This window comes from Typha angustifolia, chromosome 5 (assembly GCF_048772165.1).
Source record: "Typha angustifolia cultivar Huaian chromosome 5, ASM4877216v1, whole genome shotgun sequence".
In the NCBI taxonomy this organism is placed as follows: Eukaryota; Viridiplantae; Streptophyta; class Magnoliopsida; order Poales; family Typhaceae; genus Typha; species Typha angustifolia.
The window spans coordinates 8,350,312-8,365,871 of NC_133243.1; the positions used below are offsets into that span (position 1 = coordinate 8,350,312).

Consider the following 15,560-nt stretch of genomic DNA (forward strand, 5'->3'; position numbering starts at 1 on the left):
GGGCTTTTTGAACGCGGGCCCACTGGTGTAGTGGGTCCCACCGAGTGCCAGTTTTCGAGATAGCCCCTGGATTTCCGCGAATTAGTGAAGATTTTATAGTACTAAAGCGGAACATCGAGTCGCGAGCCCTGCCCCTGCCCCTGCCCCTGCCCCTGCCCCTGCCCCGGCACACCCTTTAATTTCCAGATCAGGAGGTGTAGCACGTTTGCGTGAGTCCCAGATAATGGTATAGCCGTCGGATGAGTGCTTTCGTTAGTTTTAAGGGCTGAAAAATTCATTTGAAAAGAAGAGCAATGGCATTGAGGTAAATAGCTACAACAGTGCCCTTGTCACTGGCTGGCCAGTGGCCTCTCCTTCCACAAAGCCCAACAGCACCCATCAAAGCCGAAGAAAAAGGATCGAGCCCCCAACGAAGCCCGTAAATCCATAGCGCCATCAACGCCATAGAGTAGGAGGAGGAGGAGAAGCAACCCGATGCCTCCTTAAAGTCTTCGTCTTTCTTCTTCTTCTCGCGTGGGATTCTTCGACGCGGAGGAAGGAGGCGATGATAGAGCCAAACATATCAATGGAAGCGGCTTCGGAGGAGCTCGAGAGGAGAAGCCAGTATTTGAGCACTCTCATCCAGCGTGCCAAGGTGAAGGCCGATGGCGAATGCGAAGAGGTGAAGGAGAAGGAGAAGGAGAAGCACAGGGTGCGGGTGAGGGCGGCGGACATGCCCCTCGCGTTGCAGAAGCGCGCGTTTCGGTGTGCACGGGAGGTGCTTGCGGCGATGCCGAAGCTAGATAGCAAGCGGCTCGCTCTCGCTCTCAAGAAGGTAACGGTATATATTCCTGTCTACCCTTGGTGGGTTTTGGATGCAGTGGATGCGGTTTGGAGATAATTAACTTGAAGAAAGCTTATCTTTTTGGAGTGTTTCTCATCGTTAATTTATTCTCTCGTTGATTATCTTATTAATCTACTACATCTAATGCTCTTGATTGAAAGGAATCTTTAGCTTCATTGGTTTAGTTTCTCATTTCATAGCTTAAATCTTATTTCCTTTACAAAATTTGATGCTATCGTCCATCTACAAAGATACTGACTGTTCTAAATTACGAAACTCTCTGCTGCAGTGGGAAGAAATAGCCTAAACTTAGTTTCATTTCATATAATATTTTATAAAAGACATTGCTTTTTGCAATATCCCTCTAAAGACTATCGTGAAACATTTTTGTTACTAGATTATGCTTTGCAATTCGTATATTTTTTTTTACTTCTCTTCTGAATTAGTTACCTGTGGAGTATCCATATAATGATATAAAGGACACCGATCTCCTCATCTACTGCATATGCGCTGTACAATCTTCTCATCTGGCTGGCCAAACTCCCTTAATTGTCTTTATTAACTTGAAGCTTGCCAGCTAAATATTGAAGAGCTCCTATTGCAATTATTATCCGATGTGGAGCAGGTTTAATGCGTCTCTACTTGCAATTTAAACTGAATTGATATGCAGCAAAGGGATCAAAGTTTCCTTGTTGTAATAAAGTGAATCCCATTCTTCTGTCTTGGAAACTCTAAATCAGGAATTGATAAAAAAAAAAATGTAAGAAGTGGAATTAGATAATGTTGTAGATTATATATCTCGAGTAATTCTTTCCTTCTGTTCTTTCTGTGGTTATAATGCAGAACCCCTTGAATCTAGACTTGGTTAAGCATTTCATTTTCTGAAATCACTGACCACTACAACTCACAGTGCTTCTCTATATTAGTATTCAATTTCCAGGAGAAAAAGTATTGGTATTGTTCTGAAGGGTTGTTCATTAATGTTTGTTTCCAGGAATTCGATTCATCGTATGGTCCAGCTTGGCATTGCATCGTTGGGACAAGTTTTGGTTCATATGTCACTCATTCTTCGGGCGGCTTCTTGTACTTCTCCATCGATAAGGTCTATGTTCTTCTCTTCAGGACTGCTGTTGAACCCCTACGCCATTGACAATGACTTCACAGTTTCAGATCAATGGTTCTGAGTCACTAGGTATATTTGGAATACTAGAAACCATATTAACCGATATTAAGCAGCGATGGACTATGACTTTTAAAATCTTATGCAAACATAAATGGCATGGAAACTTAGCTCTTCTTCCTTGAGAATTTATTTTTTTAAATACTCTAAGCAAGCATCTAGTCCTTGCAGTATGAGACTGGCATTTGTAATGATCTCAAACCTCTGCTGTATTTGAAGAAAGTTAGCATTTATAAGAGCAATTGTGTCACAGTGAAGAAGTAAAAAATTTTCTATCTTTTCTATTCTTCGGCCCAAACTCGAGCTCAAGCCGAGCCCTATAATTAGCCCGGGTACTCGAAACCAACAATATTTTGGCCCAGCCCGGCCCTCCTGGATGTTCAAATAAATGTAGCATGCATTATTTGTTGCAAGCATGGTAAAAGAAGTATGACACAAGAGAAGGAAGTCTATTAATATGTTCAAAAGCTCTCATTTTGCATACACAAGAGAAGACTCATCCCAATAACAATGTGGACAAAAGGTTACTTATGCTACTCCCTTGATTAATTGGCACTGCTTTGTATGCTTACTCTGAGAAGCTAAGTGATTTCTTTGCTATGTTCAGCTCACATTAGCCTTCCTAAGTCGTCCAATTATCAACCATTCCCCTGCCTCAAGTTAAGCAATCCAAAAATTGGTAGGCAAAAATCCTCAACAACCACACCCACCACATTAATACTCTCCATACCCAATCTAATGCTTGCCAAATTCTCCCTCTTTTCTTATACCTATTGAAGTCACCAGAATCTCTCCATAGAGCGGGAAAAGATGAACGAAGAGAAAAGCCAAACTTACAGAACAGGCCATGACTTAATATCACTAAATCCACTATAAATCCCAATCATTACAACTACCAGTCCATCCCACACAATCACAAACAGCCAGGGTAAAGAACAATGGCAACTCTCATAGTGGTTGTGATCACTGCCTTTGCTCTCACCGTCTCAATTCCAAGCCTAGCCATGGCTAAGGGTCCAGTCGTATACATCTTTGGCGACTCGATGTCCGACGTCGGAAACAACAATTACCTCCCATTCTCCCTTGCAAAATCTGACTACCCTTGGTATGGAATTGATTACTTGAATGGCTTGCCTACTGGGAGATTCACTAATGGAAGAACAATTGGAGACATCATGTGTAAGTTCTCAAGTCCACAAGCATCACTATTCTATTCTTGAGCTACTCTATAGTACTAAATTTTGTTGCAATGCTAATGTAGCTTATAAGCTTGGAATTCCACCTCCACCACCATACATGTCCCTGTCCATGGACGACAACGCGATCCTCCAAGGCATCAATTATGCGTCGGGCGGAGCTGGCATTCTCAATGAGACTGGACTTTACTTTGTAACAACTAGTTTCCTGCAAGATTGTCATATATAGCTTGTTACAATCATATATATATGTATGTATATGTGAATGTCATAAATATGGCAATGCAGGTTCAGAAGCTCTCTTTTGATGATCAGATAACTTGTTTTGAGGAGACAAAGGAAGCAATCACTAGTAAAATAGGAGAGAAGGCTAGTGAGAAACTATGCAATGAGGCATTATATTTTATTGGACTTGGTATGCCAATTTCATCTCCTTCATATTGTTTGTGAAATCTTAGACTAACTCTGTTTACTTTTGCTTTGTTTCAGGTAGCAACGACTACATCAACAATTTCTTACAGCCTTTCATGGCAGATGGCAGAGTATACACTCATGATGAGTTTGTAGGCCTCCTGCTAATCACATTAGATCGCCAGTTAAAGGTATAGTGATCAGAAATTAGCAAGATAATAAACACACTGTGATTGTAAATGATTTCTTTTGTTCTAATTTTTTTTGGATGTTGTGATCTCTGAAGAGGCTTTATTCTCTTGGAGCAAGGAAGATAATGTTCAGTGGATTGGCCCCATTGGGTTGCATTCCATCACAAAGGGTGAGATCTGGGACTGGCCAATGCCTCTATGATGTGAACCAGTATGCATTGGAGTTCAACTCACAAATTAAGAAGCTGCTCACTTCTCTCAATTTTCAACTCCCTGGTGCTAACATGATCCTTGCTGACTGCTACTCCATTGTCATGGATCTCATCAAAAACCCACAAAACTATGGTAATTATCGTTATGATTAGTTGCTTGTTCATGTAAATTTCAGTTTCAAGACCAAATGGCATGGAATTTGTTCCGATGTGCAGGATTTAAGATTTCAGACACATCGTGCTGCAATGTGGACACTACTGTTGGTGGCCTTTGCTTGCCAAATGCTGAACTTTGTCCAAACCGCAGAGAGTTCGTTTTCTGGGATGCATATCACACCTCCGATGCTGCGAATCAGGTTATCGCCGATCGTCTCTTTGCGGAGCTCAATTTCGGACGAACTTTCTCGCCGGCGCCGGCAATGGCCAGTGGCCCTGCTCCTTCTCCAAAGTGAGAAAAGAAAAAAGAAAAGAGTCTGGATTTGCAAGTCAATGGAGTTTTGTTTACAACTAAGTTGACGTCAATTGTTGTTGTCGTCGTCAAGGATGTTATTGCAAACCTTAATACAAGTAATATGATATGCCAAGTATAGTGAGAAGAAGCGTGTCGATCGATACAAGGGAAACTTATTAAATTATTATTATTATTATTATTAAACTGAAATGGGTGGCGAAGAAATATACGGAAGATATGCACAAATCTAACCGTTAATATAATTGATTAGTCCTAATATTTTTCATTATAAATAAGTTGCTAAATAATTGGACTACCACTATCATCGTCATCATAAAAATGCTATATTTTTTGTCGTCAAACTGATGCTCTAAGCGTCAGCAATGGCGAAGTGATAGCTCATAAACCTTCGTCTCAAAAGGAGACTTTCCGGTTTCATCACGTAGAGAGAACCGAGTATGGCGGAGAGCATCCTTGTCCTTCTCCTCAAGAAACTAAGCGCTCTTCTCTCCGACGAAGCCTCCCTACTGAGAGGAGCCAACCATGAGGTCAACGCCATCAAGAACGAGCTCGAGTCTATCCGCTCCTTCCTCTCCTCCTCCTCTAACCAAACCCAAAGCCTCTCCACTTGGGTCAACCAAGTCCGCGATCTCGCTTTTGAGATCGAAGACGCCCTCGACGAGTTCTGCTACCGGAATTCCCACCCCCACCATAACCACCCCCTCCTCGCCTTTCCCCATCGCCTCGTCTCCAAGCACCGCATTGCCAAATCTTTGCAAGGTATTAAATCCAAGATCCAAGGCATCTCCTCCAGGGCACAACGATACCGATTCGATCACATCGGCGACATCGTAAACTCCAAGTCGACTCCTTTCCTTGCCGAAGGAGAAGAATCGAATTGGTCGGCATCGAGGACAACAGAAACTTGCTGCTTGGCTGGTTAACGGATGGCGAGCAACCGTCGCGTGCGGTGGTCTCCGCTTGGGGAATGGGAGGATTGGGCAAGACCACTCTCGCGAACTAGATTTATCGCGATGGATCCATAGAGAAATGGTTCGATTGCCGGATGTGGGTCTCCGTCTCACAGTCTTGTTCGGCCAACGAATTGTCTTCAGAAGGGATAGAGATTGGTTCACAAGAACTCTCAAGCTTCACATTTAGGAGGTTGGTCGAGATCATCGATGCTTGTCTGGCGAGGAGAAGGTACTTGCTTGTGTTGGATGATGTATGGGATGCTAACCTTTGGATCGCCATTAATGGTGCTCTCCCTAATTCCCAAAATGGAAGTAGGATATTAATTACTACACGAATTCGGGACGTAGTGTTTGTTGCAGCTAGTAGTTGCAGTCTCCACCTTCAGCCACTCCTGGAGGAAGAGTCTTGGACTCTTTTCTGTGCGAGGTCGTTTCGTAGACAACCGGATAGACGCTGCCCGGAAGAACTCGAATACTGGGCGAGGAATATAGTCGCCAAGTGTGATGGTTTGCCGCTCGCGATTGTGGCCATGGCTAGCCTCATGACGGCGAAGGAAGGGATTGCGGAGGAATGGAAAAATGTGTATGATAGCATCGATTGGCAGCTGGTAAACAATCCAATGTTAGCAAGGGTGAAGAACATTTTACATGTAAGCTTCAATGAACTGCCACACTATCTTAGACCCTGCTTCTTGTACTGTGCTGCGTTTCCTGAAGATTGTCTGATTAAGAGAAAGAGGATAATAAGTCTATGGGTTGCTGAGGGTTCTGTTGAACAGAGAGGAAGGATGTCAAGGGAAGAGGTGGCTGAGGAATATATGAGAGAACTCATCTGTAGGGGAATGCTACAAGTTGCAGAAAGGAATGAGTTTGGGAGGGTGAAGCAATGTAGAATGCACGATATATTGAGGGAGTTTGCATTGTCTAAGTCGAATGATGAAAATTTTGGCGCAACTTTTGATGGCCAGGAGGAGGTGATTATAGGGAATGCTTGTTGCCTCTCCGTCAAGCAAAGGAAGAATGAACTCCAATTGACCATGATAAGTAAGGCTTGTCTTCCACGTCTTCGTTCGTTCTTGATATTTTCTAATTCTCTCTCTGTGCCATCATTAGTTGAGATGTTTTCAAGCCTTAGGTTGCTTAGAGTATTAGATTTAGAGAGAGCTCTCATTGATAGTTTACCAGAGGATGTAGGAACATTATTCAATCTACATTACCTTGGTCTTAGGCACACGAGGATTAAAGAACTCCCCAAATCATTGGGGATTCTTCAAAATCTGCAAACTTTGGACCTATGGGGTTGTAAGGTGTTGAAACTTTCTTTTGGCCTGGCAAAGCTGCATAACTTGCGGCATCTTTTCCTAGTTAAAGTCCATGCAAGATATCCTGTTAACCTCGATGATATTAGTGGCGTATATGTTCCCCATGGAGTGCCCAATTTGAAGGATCTACAAACTTTACAAGGTATCAAAGCAAATGAAAAGAATGTTCAAGAATCAGGGAACTTGAATCAATTGAGAACATATGGGATTACAAAGGTGACAACAGCTCAGAGCTCAGTGCTATGTGCTTCCATAAGGAAGACGAACCATCTGCAACATCTTGCAATTTTTGCATCCAGTGAGGAAGAAACTTTGAAGCTGGAATCTCTTGTCTCCCCCTCCTCCGCTCCTGCAAAAGCTTCAGTTGTGGGGACAGATGGTGCAGTTACCTAGTTGGTCGCATCCCTGAACAACCTCACTCATTTAGCACTGGCTGGATCTCAATTAACAGAAGATCCTTTCCCTATCCTTCAGAGGCTGCAGAATTTAGTATGCGTTAATCTAATCAGGGCCTACAATGGTCAAAATTTGGTCTTCCGTAGTGGATGGTTTAGAAAACTCAGATCCTTGTATATATCTAATTTGGCACAGCTTAAATGCATGGAAATAGAGGAAGGAGCAATGCAAGACCTGCATGAACTGAGACTAATTGGCTGTGGAGAGCTGAAAAAAGTGCCACAAGGCATCAAATACCTTATAAATCTCCGATTGCTTGAACTGGCGGCCATGCCCTCAGAGCTATTCGAAGAGCTGTCCTGCAGTCAATCCTATGTTACAATCATGCAGCGCATTCCAACCATCAGGATTTTATTTGATAGATAGTTAAATTATGTTTGCAACTCGGTGGTTCTTGTCTCAATCCTACTCAAGCAGCTGGTGAATTATTTGCAACTTTGTGCTATCCTCCCATAGCTTGTCCTTTTCTGTTTGCAGAATCATTGGATGGATAGGTGAGATCAAGTCCTTTTCTTCCTGTAGATGTGTTGCTCTATCATTTCCTAAACCAGAGCACAAGTCTGATTTCTAAACCAGAATGACTTCCTAAGTAGATCTCTGTGGTGGAAACCTTTAGTAATCTCATGCAACAAGAAGACCAGTTGATAACTTGATACATATGGACATAATAGGTTTGTAATAGCTAGCACACACTTCTGTATGCCATAGGATCCTGACATTGTATTAAATGGTAATGTGTAAGAATCAACTGAAAATACTTACAATTGTTGATAAACCAGTGAATAAGAAATGCTGTTTGTGTTTTAAGCTTTTGCAGCCATTAAAAATTTCATCATTAAGATTGGTTGAAGGAATTTCTTTCTTTCCATTTTACTCTGTGGATACTGATCGAACGATTGTGCCATCTGAAGTTAGGATAACAAGACCAGGGATAATTGATGATTTCCATTATAAAGAAAGACAATTATAATTCTACCTGTACTCTGGGAAGAGAAGCAGAAATTTGTTTAAAATACAGTCTAAATATTAGCTTCGCCAGTTATTTACATTTCTGATTTCCAATTGCTTATATACTCTCGTCGTTTACTTCGCAAGTATTCTGACTTTTAGAAACTGGGAATAAAGATGAAGTTATTTTAGGTTTTTAGCACCTCTTTCTTGTGTCATTGCTGTTACTATTTACAGTAGATATCTGGTTAATAGCGAGTCATAGCTCATTAACAATTTCTTTAGATTTTTTTTTTTAATGTGTGTGTTTGTTTGCCTTCTTTTACATGTGCTCAATAGGATGCAATATTGTTTGGGAAAAACTTGGACAATAAACAGTCTTAATTTTCATAATATATTTGTAATCTTTTGACCAACTGTTAGAATGCTTAGACATTAGCTCTGCTATACATTGTGCTGGCAGATGTATACATAAGTTTCACAGATTGCAAACATCCTCAATCTTCTGTAGTATTCATTAGCAGAGAGGAAAGATTCATACTGAACTTTCTGAGCCTTGTTGCAGCTTGTTCATATGTGGTCATGGAACCATGAGTGTAATTTATCAAATTGAATCCTCTAGGCTCTCTTGTCTAAATACTAAGACATGCCAAATGGTTGATAAAAACTCAAGCCTTCTGAGTTGTTACTCTAGGATAGTGCTCAAATAGTTAAAAGAGATATGTCTTAATAACTATATCTAATTTCAAATCTAATACTAAGTGTAAAACTGAAACGAATAACACTGTCGTCGTTGAATTAAGTTGCTACACTGCTTGCTTCAAGATCAATGATTTCGAGATAAAGGTAAAAGAAACTTTCAGATAATATATTCTGAAAACTAAACAAAATTTTCGTACTAAAACAATCATGCAAGTGACGAATAATGCATCTTTGGAAAGGAGAAACAAATAAATAAAACTAAGAGTGATGGTATGAGCAGAGTAAAATCTATAATAATGACTTTCACCTTTCTTTTCTCTTTTTGCAAAAAAGGAAGAAGAAGAAGAAGAAGAAGAAGAAAGAAAAGGTATCTAGTTTTTGCCACCAACCACACTCTTCCCATGATCGCCGCACTAACTCCGCCTGCTCTCGTTCTATTTCACCCTTCAAAAGTCCACACGAATATAAAATATAGCTTGTATATCCTTCTAAAGTTATTCTATATGTACGTGTATTGTTATATCTTTAATTGATGCTTAAATATAAAAAGAGGAGCTGCTAATTGCGTGATGCTTAGTTTGATATCACACGCATCCCATAACCTTCTTCATCTCCATGACTGTGACGAATATAAATACTATCAGGCTTCTATCACCACATTCATAAAGATGACCTCCAATATAATTTTATATAAAGATGATCCAAACCGAGATATTTGGAGGAATCCCACCCACCAACTTTAGGACAAAAGAGAGACAGTATTTCTTTGATTACGCCTTTAATGGGCCCCCAAAAGGCCCAATTAGTATTTCTATCAGACAACATACAACTTGAACTACTTGACCATTAAATTATATCCAAATACAATATAATACATATATATATATATATATATATCTCGGTGCTAAACCTTGACATTCATGAAAATTATTTCTCGGCGAGATTAGATGAAAACACCAAGAGTGCATAATTAACCACTACACTGACCTCAATAACATAAAATGGCCACGTTTTTTTTAATCTATATATTTTCAGGTCAAATAAGAACAAGTGACATGCTTGAATATTTCATTGCCTTACAAAATAGTTAGAAGACTACAATATCTAATGCTGACTTCTAACTTGATATCATTATACCATTATATATATATATATATATATATATATATATATATATATATATGTAGACTAATCATGGTCAAATTTACATCCTTCAATAACAACAAAAAGTCCAGAGACATTAAGTTTTATGCAATGTCACCAAACTTTGTTATGAGTGATATAAATAATTTGTCGTTCATAACCTTATGAGTTACTGCTTAATTTCAACTTTTAATATGTTAGAAATGATGACATTAATATTCCGAGCACATTAGACGTCGGTAAGAGGCTATTAGGCACACTAAATGGTGGAGATTAACAAGTCTAAACCTAAGAAGACAAAACTTTAAGCAGTCTTAATTAGATGGGTCAGAGTGGGAAAGGTTGGACGGGATCCGACCGCACTTTGCAAAGCCAAGCAACCGGATGAGGTGCAGTGGCGCTTTCTCGAAACCGACTCCCACGTGCGACCACGCCACACCGCGACACGTGTGCGCGAGTGTCCGATTATAAGAAGAGCAAAGGTGGTGTCTGCCTTTGGCTCAAAGCGTCGAGGCTCCTCCTCTGCTCTCATCCTTTCTTCCCCTGCCTTTCGTTCATTACTTCATCAACTTTTTGTCTTCTTTGTTGCGAACTACTACTGTTACTAGTAGTAATAGAAATGGGAAGGCAACCGTGCTGTGATAAGGTAGGGCTAAAGAAGGGGCCATGGACTGCAGAGGAGGACAAGAAGTTGATCAACTTCATACTCAACAATGGCCAATGCTGCTGGAGAGCTGTGCCTAAGCTTGCAGGTGCCCTTCTTTAATTGATTTAGTATTTTTTTTTCTTTTTTGTTTCTTTAGTCATGATAAAAAGTAACTTTGAATTTAATCTCTTCTATATTGATCTACCTAGGCCTCCTTAGGTGTGGCAAGAGTTGCAGGTTAAGATGGACAAATTATCTCAGGCCTGACCTCAAGAGGGGTTTGCTCTCAGACTCAGAGGAGAAGATGGTCATTGACCTCCATGCTCAGCTTGGAAACAGGTACTCTTTTGCAAAGTGGTTGGTGAGGCTCAAGTTAGTGTCTGTCTTAATTGCTAATTGTTTCGTTGGATTATGTGAAGGTGGTCAAAGATTGCAGCTCAGCTCCCTGGTAGAACTGACAATGAGATCAAGAACCATTGGAACACCCACATCAAGAAGAAGCTTAGGAAGATGGGGATTGATCCTCTCACTCACAGACCCATTGCTTCATCTCGGGTGGAGGAGGAGGAAGAACAGGCCAAGCTACATGAGGAAATCATGAGCATTACTCATGAGACTGATGAGATCTTTAACGCATCGTCACCTGGGTTTTGCACTGATGAGGTGCCCATGATCCAACCCCATGAGATCATAGTCCCCTCTGCCTCTGCCTCTGTCACTTCTTCTTCTTCCTCTGCCTCCTCTGTTTCGCCCTCTTGCTCTTCTTCCAACTCTTCATTAATGGAGTGGCCAGAGTCCATGTACCTCCTGGGGCTTGATGACATCATGGGATGGGACTTATCCTCTGGCGATGGAGATGGCGATGGAGATGGTGGAGAACCCAAATTTGATCCTTTCAACCAGTACCAAAGAAGTAACTTTGAGCAAGAGGCTTGGAAGCTGGAGCTCTTTTGATCATATACTTCTCATTTTGTGTAGGATTTGTTTCCCAGAAACAATAACAACAACAAAAAAAATGGCAGTGTGCAGGTTTCCTTCTTCTTGCTTCATGTAGACAAACCAAACTAAATAAAAGAGGAAAAGATTCACCCAAGGAGTGTAAATTTTCTTCTCTTGTGGAATGTTTATATAAGTTATGCTTTCTTCGTGATTAAATCAATGTCCATGTTGATAGACAAAGTTGTTTGATGGGGATTTGTTTGACACTTCTAAGCAAGCTGCCCAAATTAAGTATTGTTTGGCAAGAAAGTTTGTCACTTTAACTCCTCCAGCAGCGGTGTTAGGAGATTGGCTGCATTTGGTGATATATTGTCATGCTCAAAACTTGTACATCATGTACGATTGATCATATGGAGTGGTTTCAAAGGAAGTTGGTAGCACTCGAACCTAACATTTCTTCTGCCCGGGTCACCTAACTATTTGTTCAAATCAATCAAACCATGTAAAGATTATGAGCTCTAGTTTAGCCCCTGTTTATCATATAAAAGATTAATTATGCTTACAATTTTTACGACAATCTTATAAACTCTTTTCGTTACAATATTTCTATATACCTTGGCTGCTACATAAAAGAATAATTATATTTACACATCCTGAATTATATTTGAGTTTTATACCTAAACTTTTTTATTAGTAGTAGATTTATCAATAGTACTACGTAAACTAAGTCTGTCAATATAATAGAACTGGGTATAGTTCTCCGTAGAACTGGGTATAGTTCATATAGTAAATTTGAGAATGACTTAAATCTATTAAGAAGTTCCAAAGGAAGTTGGTAGCCCTTAATATGTGGGCTGTCATCCTAAGTAAAATTTAAACTATTTATTTGCTTAAACTACTATATAACAAACAAAGTTGGCATATCTTAATCTATCTGAAAGAATGATGTATAATCATTTAATCTAAAAAGTCAATAGTGTATGTATCTTTTTTTAACTCTTTTTAAATCCATACGAAGCATTCTTGAGCTATCTAATAGATGGAGCTTGAAAGGAGTTTCCCCATCCAAATCATTCAACAACCCTGAATAATTCTAAAATAACCTTTTAAATTAATTTCCAAATCATCTGGTGAAGAACTAGTCCCATCCTAACCTTAGAATAATCATCGGATAAGATTACGTTCGTTAATACGTTCTAAATTTAAGACTTTGACCTCACTTGTAATCCTTTGCTGGAAGACACTAATCTTTACGTAGTAAAGATTAAAATCCGAAAATAGTTGTATATTTATCGTAATGCTTTGGATTTAATTTTGAGAAAGATATAAACCTTTGACTTTGACTTTCTACTGATGGAATCAACTATGACACGTAGATTAATAGTAAACAAAATTTTATCTTTAATTTTCGTGTCCCTCTTTGACTTTTCGTACGCGCTAAGACCCTCGAGGCGACTTTGAGGACGCGGTTAGAGTTGGAGGAGAGAAGGCTCCAAAATCCAAATCCAAATCCATCACTTCTACTTGTCTCTCTCTCTACTACTCGTTGACGTCTTCTTTGATGTGCTGAAATGAATACGTTATAGTAATATATCTGACTCATATTAACCATTTAATGATGATGAGGAAAAACAAAGTAATTAATACCTATTTAAAGATTGGATATAAATGCATGTCGTATAAATATATATATAATGGCGATTATGATATTTTAAAAGATTTTTTAACGGTAACTATGTAAGAAAAATGATCCCTAAATTAATCACGTGGACTAAGGGGTGAGAGTAGTTGTAGATTAGTAGAGTGAGACTTCACTTGGTTCATCGTGAGGTCATCTAGACGTCATCAATAAGCACTAGCTGGTGATATCTTTATATAAATTTTTATAGTCTTTTTCAATCTAACTCCACGAGGGATTCGTCTCTCAAAGATTTTTCTAGTCTTTTTCATAGGTAGAAGAGTAGTTCACCTATAAACTAATTAAATATAAAGTTTAGGCACTCAAAATTCTAAACATTTTAATTATCTTTGACTGTTGCTCGTGAACACTCAGACTTCCTATGCAATAGTTTGGCACTACCATTAGGGCTGTCAAAAAAAAAAAAACTCTATCAGCCCAGCTCATTTAGAATTCGACTCAAGCTTTAAATAAGTCAAGCTAAGCTAGAACTAGGTTGCTCGAGCTCGATTTGATTAGACTCAATATTGTAACAATATATATATATATATATATAATTGTATGCTCTCTCTCAATTTTTAATCTTAGAAGGTCGAAGTTGCTCCCGTCCTCACTGAGCGCCTTCTCTTTTCTCTTTCTGTCTTTTTGTCAAATCTTGGAGTTGAGCCTAGAGTGGTATCAGGCTAAGGCTAGGGTTTCGACAGTGGCTTTGCGAGGCCATGGCATTCGAGGACGAAGACTCCTTGACTTCTGGAGATATTGATATTGGTAGTGAGAGCTCTAAGAAGACTCCTCCTCCAACCAAAAACCCCAGTTGCTTTACTCTTCAACAAGCTCTCCCAGCCACTAGCAAGGGGTTGAATCCCCCACTTTCTCGCTAATGACAGAGGAAAGGCTCGATTGTTCCAATAAGGCCAAAATGAAGATGGAGACGAGGCCGAGGTCCTCTCCCTTCGCCACCGCCTCATTGATGCCCAACTCCCAAATTCTCTTATTGGGTTGCCGAGCCGAGCTCGAGCCTCATAGGAAAATCCAAGAATCGAGCTGAGTCGAGCCAAGCTAGGCTCAGCTTGCTCAAGCTCAACTTATTTATACCTATACTTAACACATAGCTCTACTAGAATTTGGTTTCTTTCTTCTCTTTTGAGAGTTGTCCTTAATTTGTGGTGCTAAACTTATGACAAAGACAACACCGCCTCCCTTTCTTCTCTTTTCCACTAGAAGTCCTTATCATTTCCTCCTTCCTTCTCCCACTTTCTGCTTCCTAGCGTACCTAACCTAGCTTATACCTCCATTGGAGTGGATTCAGAGAATAGGTTGTGGTGTTGTCGATGGGTGTAGATGGTACTAGAGTGGCAGGTTGGCGTGGGACTATAGGATGGCGAGTAGGAATTTTGTTGCCACTTTTGCTCCGAGCCGGCATGTTATCAAATCTCTGACTCGTGTTTTGCAAAGTTTTATTTTTCTCTTTCAGTTATAAATTCATAATTCTCACTCTCTAGCCTTCTAGAATTTGCAGGGCTATGCGTCTTCTACTATCAGATATCTCGCAAAGCCACGTGCTAACTTTAGATCTTTTGCTCTTAGAAATCCTCGAGAGCTTATGCTTCGTGTTATATTTTGCTTGTCCCAGAGCTTAAAACATTGTTTCCATTATAGTGATATTTTAATATTATAATCGAGCGTAGAGCTTGTGCTAATAGACCGTCAACACGATTTCCTCTCTCGATTTGTATACGAAGCCATCTTCAATAAATTAATAAAAACTATGTAATTACGGATTTCCCTAAATTAAAAAAAAACTGCTTGCCAATGGAACTCAATATATAATTCGTTCAAGTCAAGTGTTTGTGGGCCAGCTCTTGTCTGGACCGTGGAAAATAACCAAAATTTTCTACCAACTTAGTCTAAACGAAGGAAAAGTAAAACCATCTATATCATTATGAGCAGTAAATTAAGCACAGAGTCTCGTTCGTATTAGTACATTTTCGGGCTGGCAATTTTGAAAGCTTGGCTAAGAAATTTTCTCCGTTCCAACATCTATATATAGTTTTATCTTGGTCATATGTCGCATTTAATGGACGGCCGGCCTTAAACTTGGTCACGAGAAAATTTAATTGCAAGGCGGCTTCACTAGGAAGCATTTGGAGAAATTAACTTCCTCAAGAGTAGTCCCAGTCCCAGTGACAACATTTTAATACCAAAACAACCAATAAGTTTACCATAAATATTTCTCATTCGTCTTTATATATAATCTTGTCGAATAGAAAAGCTAAATTTAATCTTAA

At 39.7% G+C, this 15,560-nt stretch overlaps 3 protein-coding genes and 1 pseudogene across 3 annotated transcripts; all 4 read left to right on the forward strand.

Moving 5' to 3' along the window:
• Nucleotides 1–315: 315 nt before the first annotated feature.
• On the forward strand, nt 316–2,281 carry LOC140760277 (uncharacterized). Its single transcript, XM_073097176.1, has 2 exons — nt 316–814; nt 1,818–2,281. The coding sequence occupies exons 1-2, from the start codon at nt 545–547 to the stop codon at nt 1,971–1,973; spliced, it is 426 nt and encodes a 141-aa protein (XP_072953277.1). The 5' UTR covers nt 316–544; the 3' UTR covers nt 1,974–2,281.
• A 630-nt stretch (nt 2,282–2,911) lies between these two features.
• Nucleotides 2,912–4,612, forward strand: LOC140760528 (GDSL esterase/lipase At5g37690-like). Its single transcript, XM_073097526.1, has 6 exons — nt 2,912–3,182; nt 3,265–3,392; nt 3,488–3,614; nt 3,689–3,801; nt 3,897–4,146; nt 4,230–4,612. Exons 1-6 carry the CDS (start codon nt 2,942–2,944, stop codon nt 4,463–4,465), a joined length of 1,095 nt encoding a protein of 364 aa, XP_072953627.1. The 5' UTR covers nt 2,912–2,941; the 3' UTR covers nt 4,466–4,612.
• A 206-nt stretch (nt 4,613–4,818) lies between these two features.
• LOC140760530 (disease resistance protein RPM1-like) lies at nt 4,819–8,515 on the forward strand (annotated as a pseudogene).
• A 1,984-nt stretch (nt 8,516–10,499) lies between these two features.
• Nucleotides 10,500–11,748, forward strand: LOC140760529 (transcription factor MYB20-like). The gene is made up of 3 exons (XM_073097527.1): nt 10,500–10,761; nt 10,865–10,994; nt 11,075–11,748. Exons 1-3 carry the CDS (start codon nt 10,629–10,631, stop codon nt 11,607–11,609), a joined length of 798 nt encoding a protein of 265 aa, XP_072953628.1. The 5' UTR covers nt 10,500–10,628; the 3' UTR covers nt 11,610–11,748.
• The last annotated feature ends 3,812 nt before the right edge of the window (nt 11,749–15,560 follow it).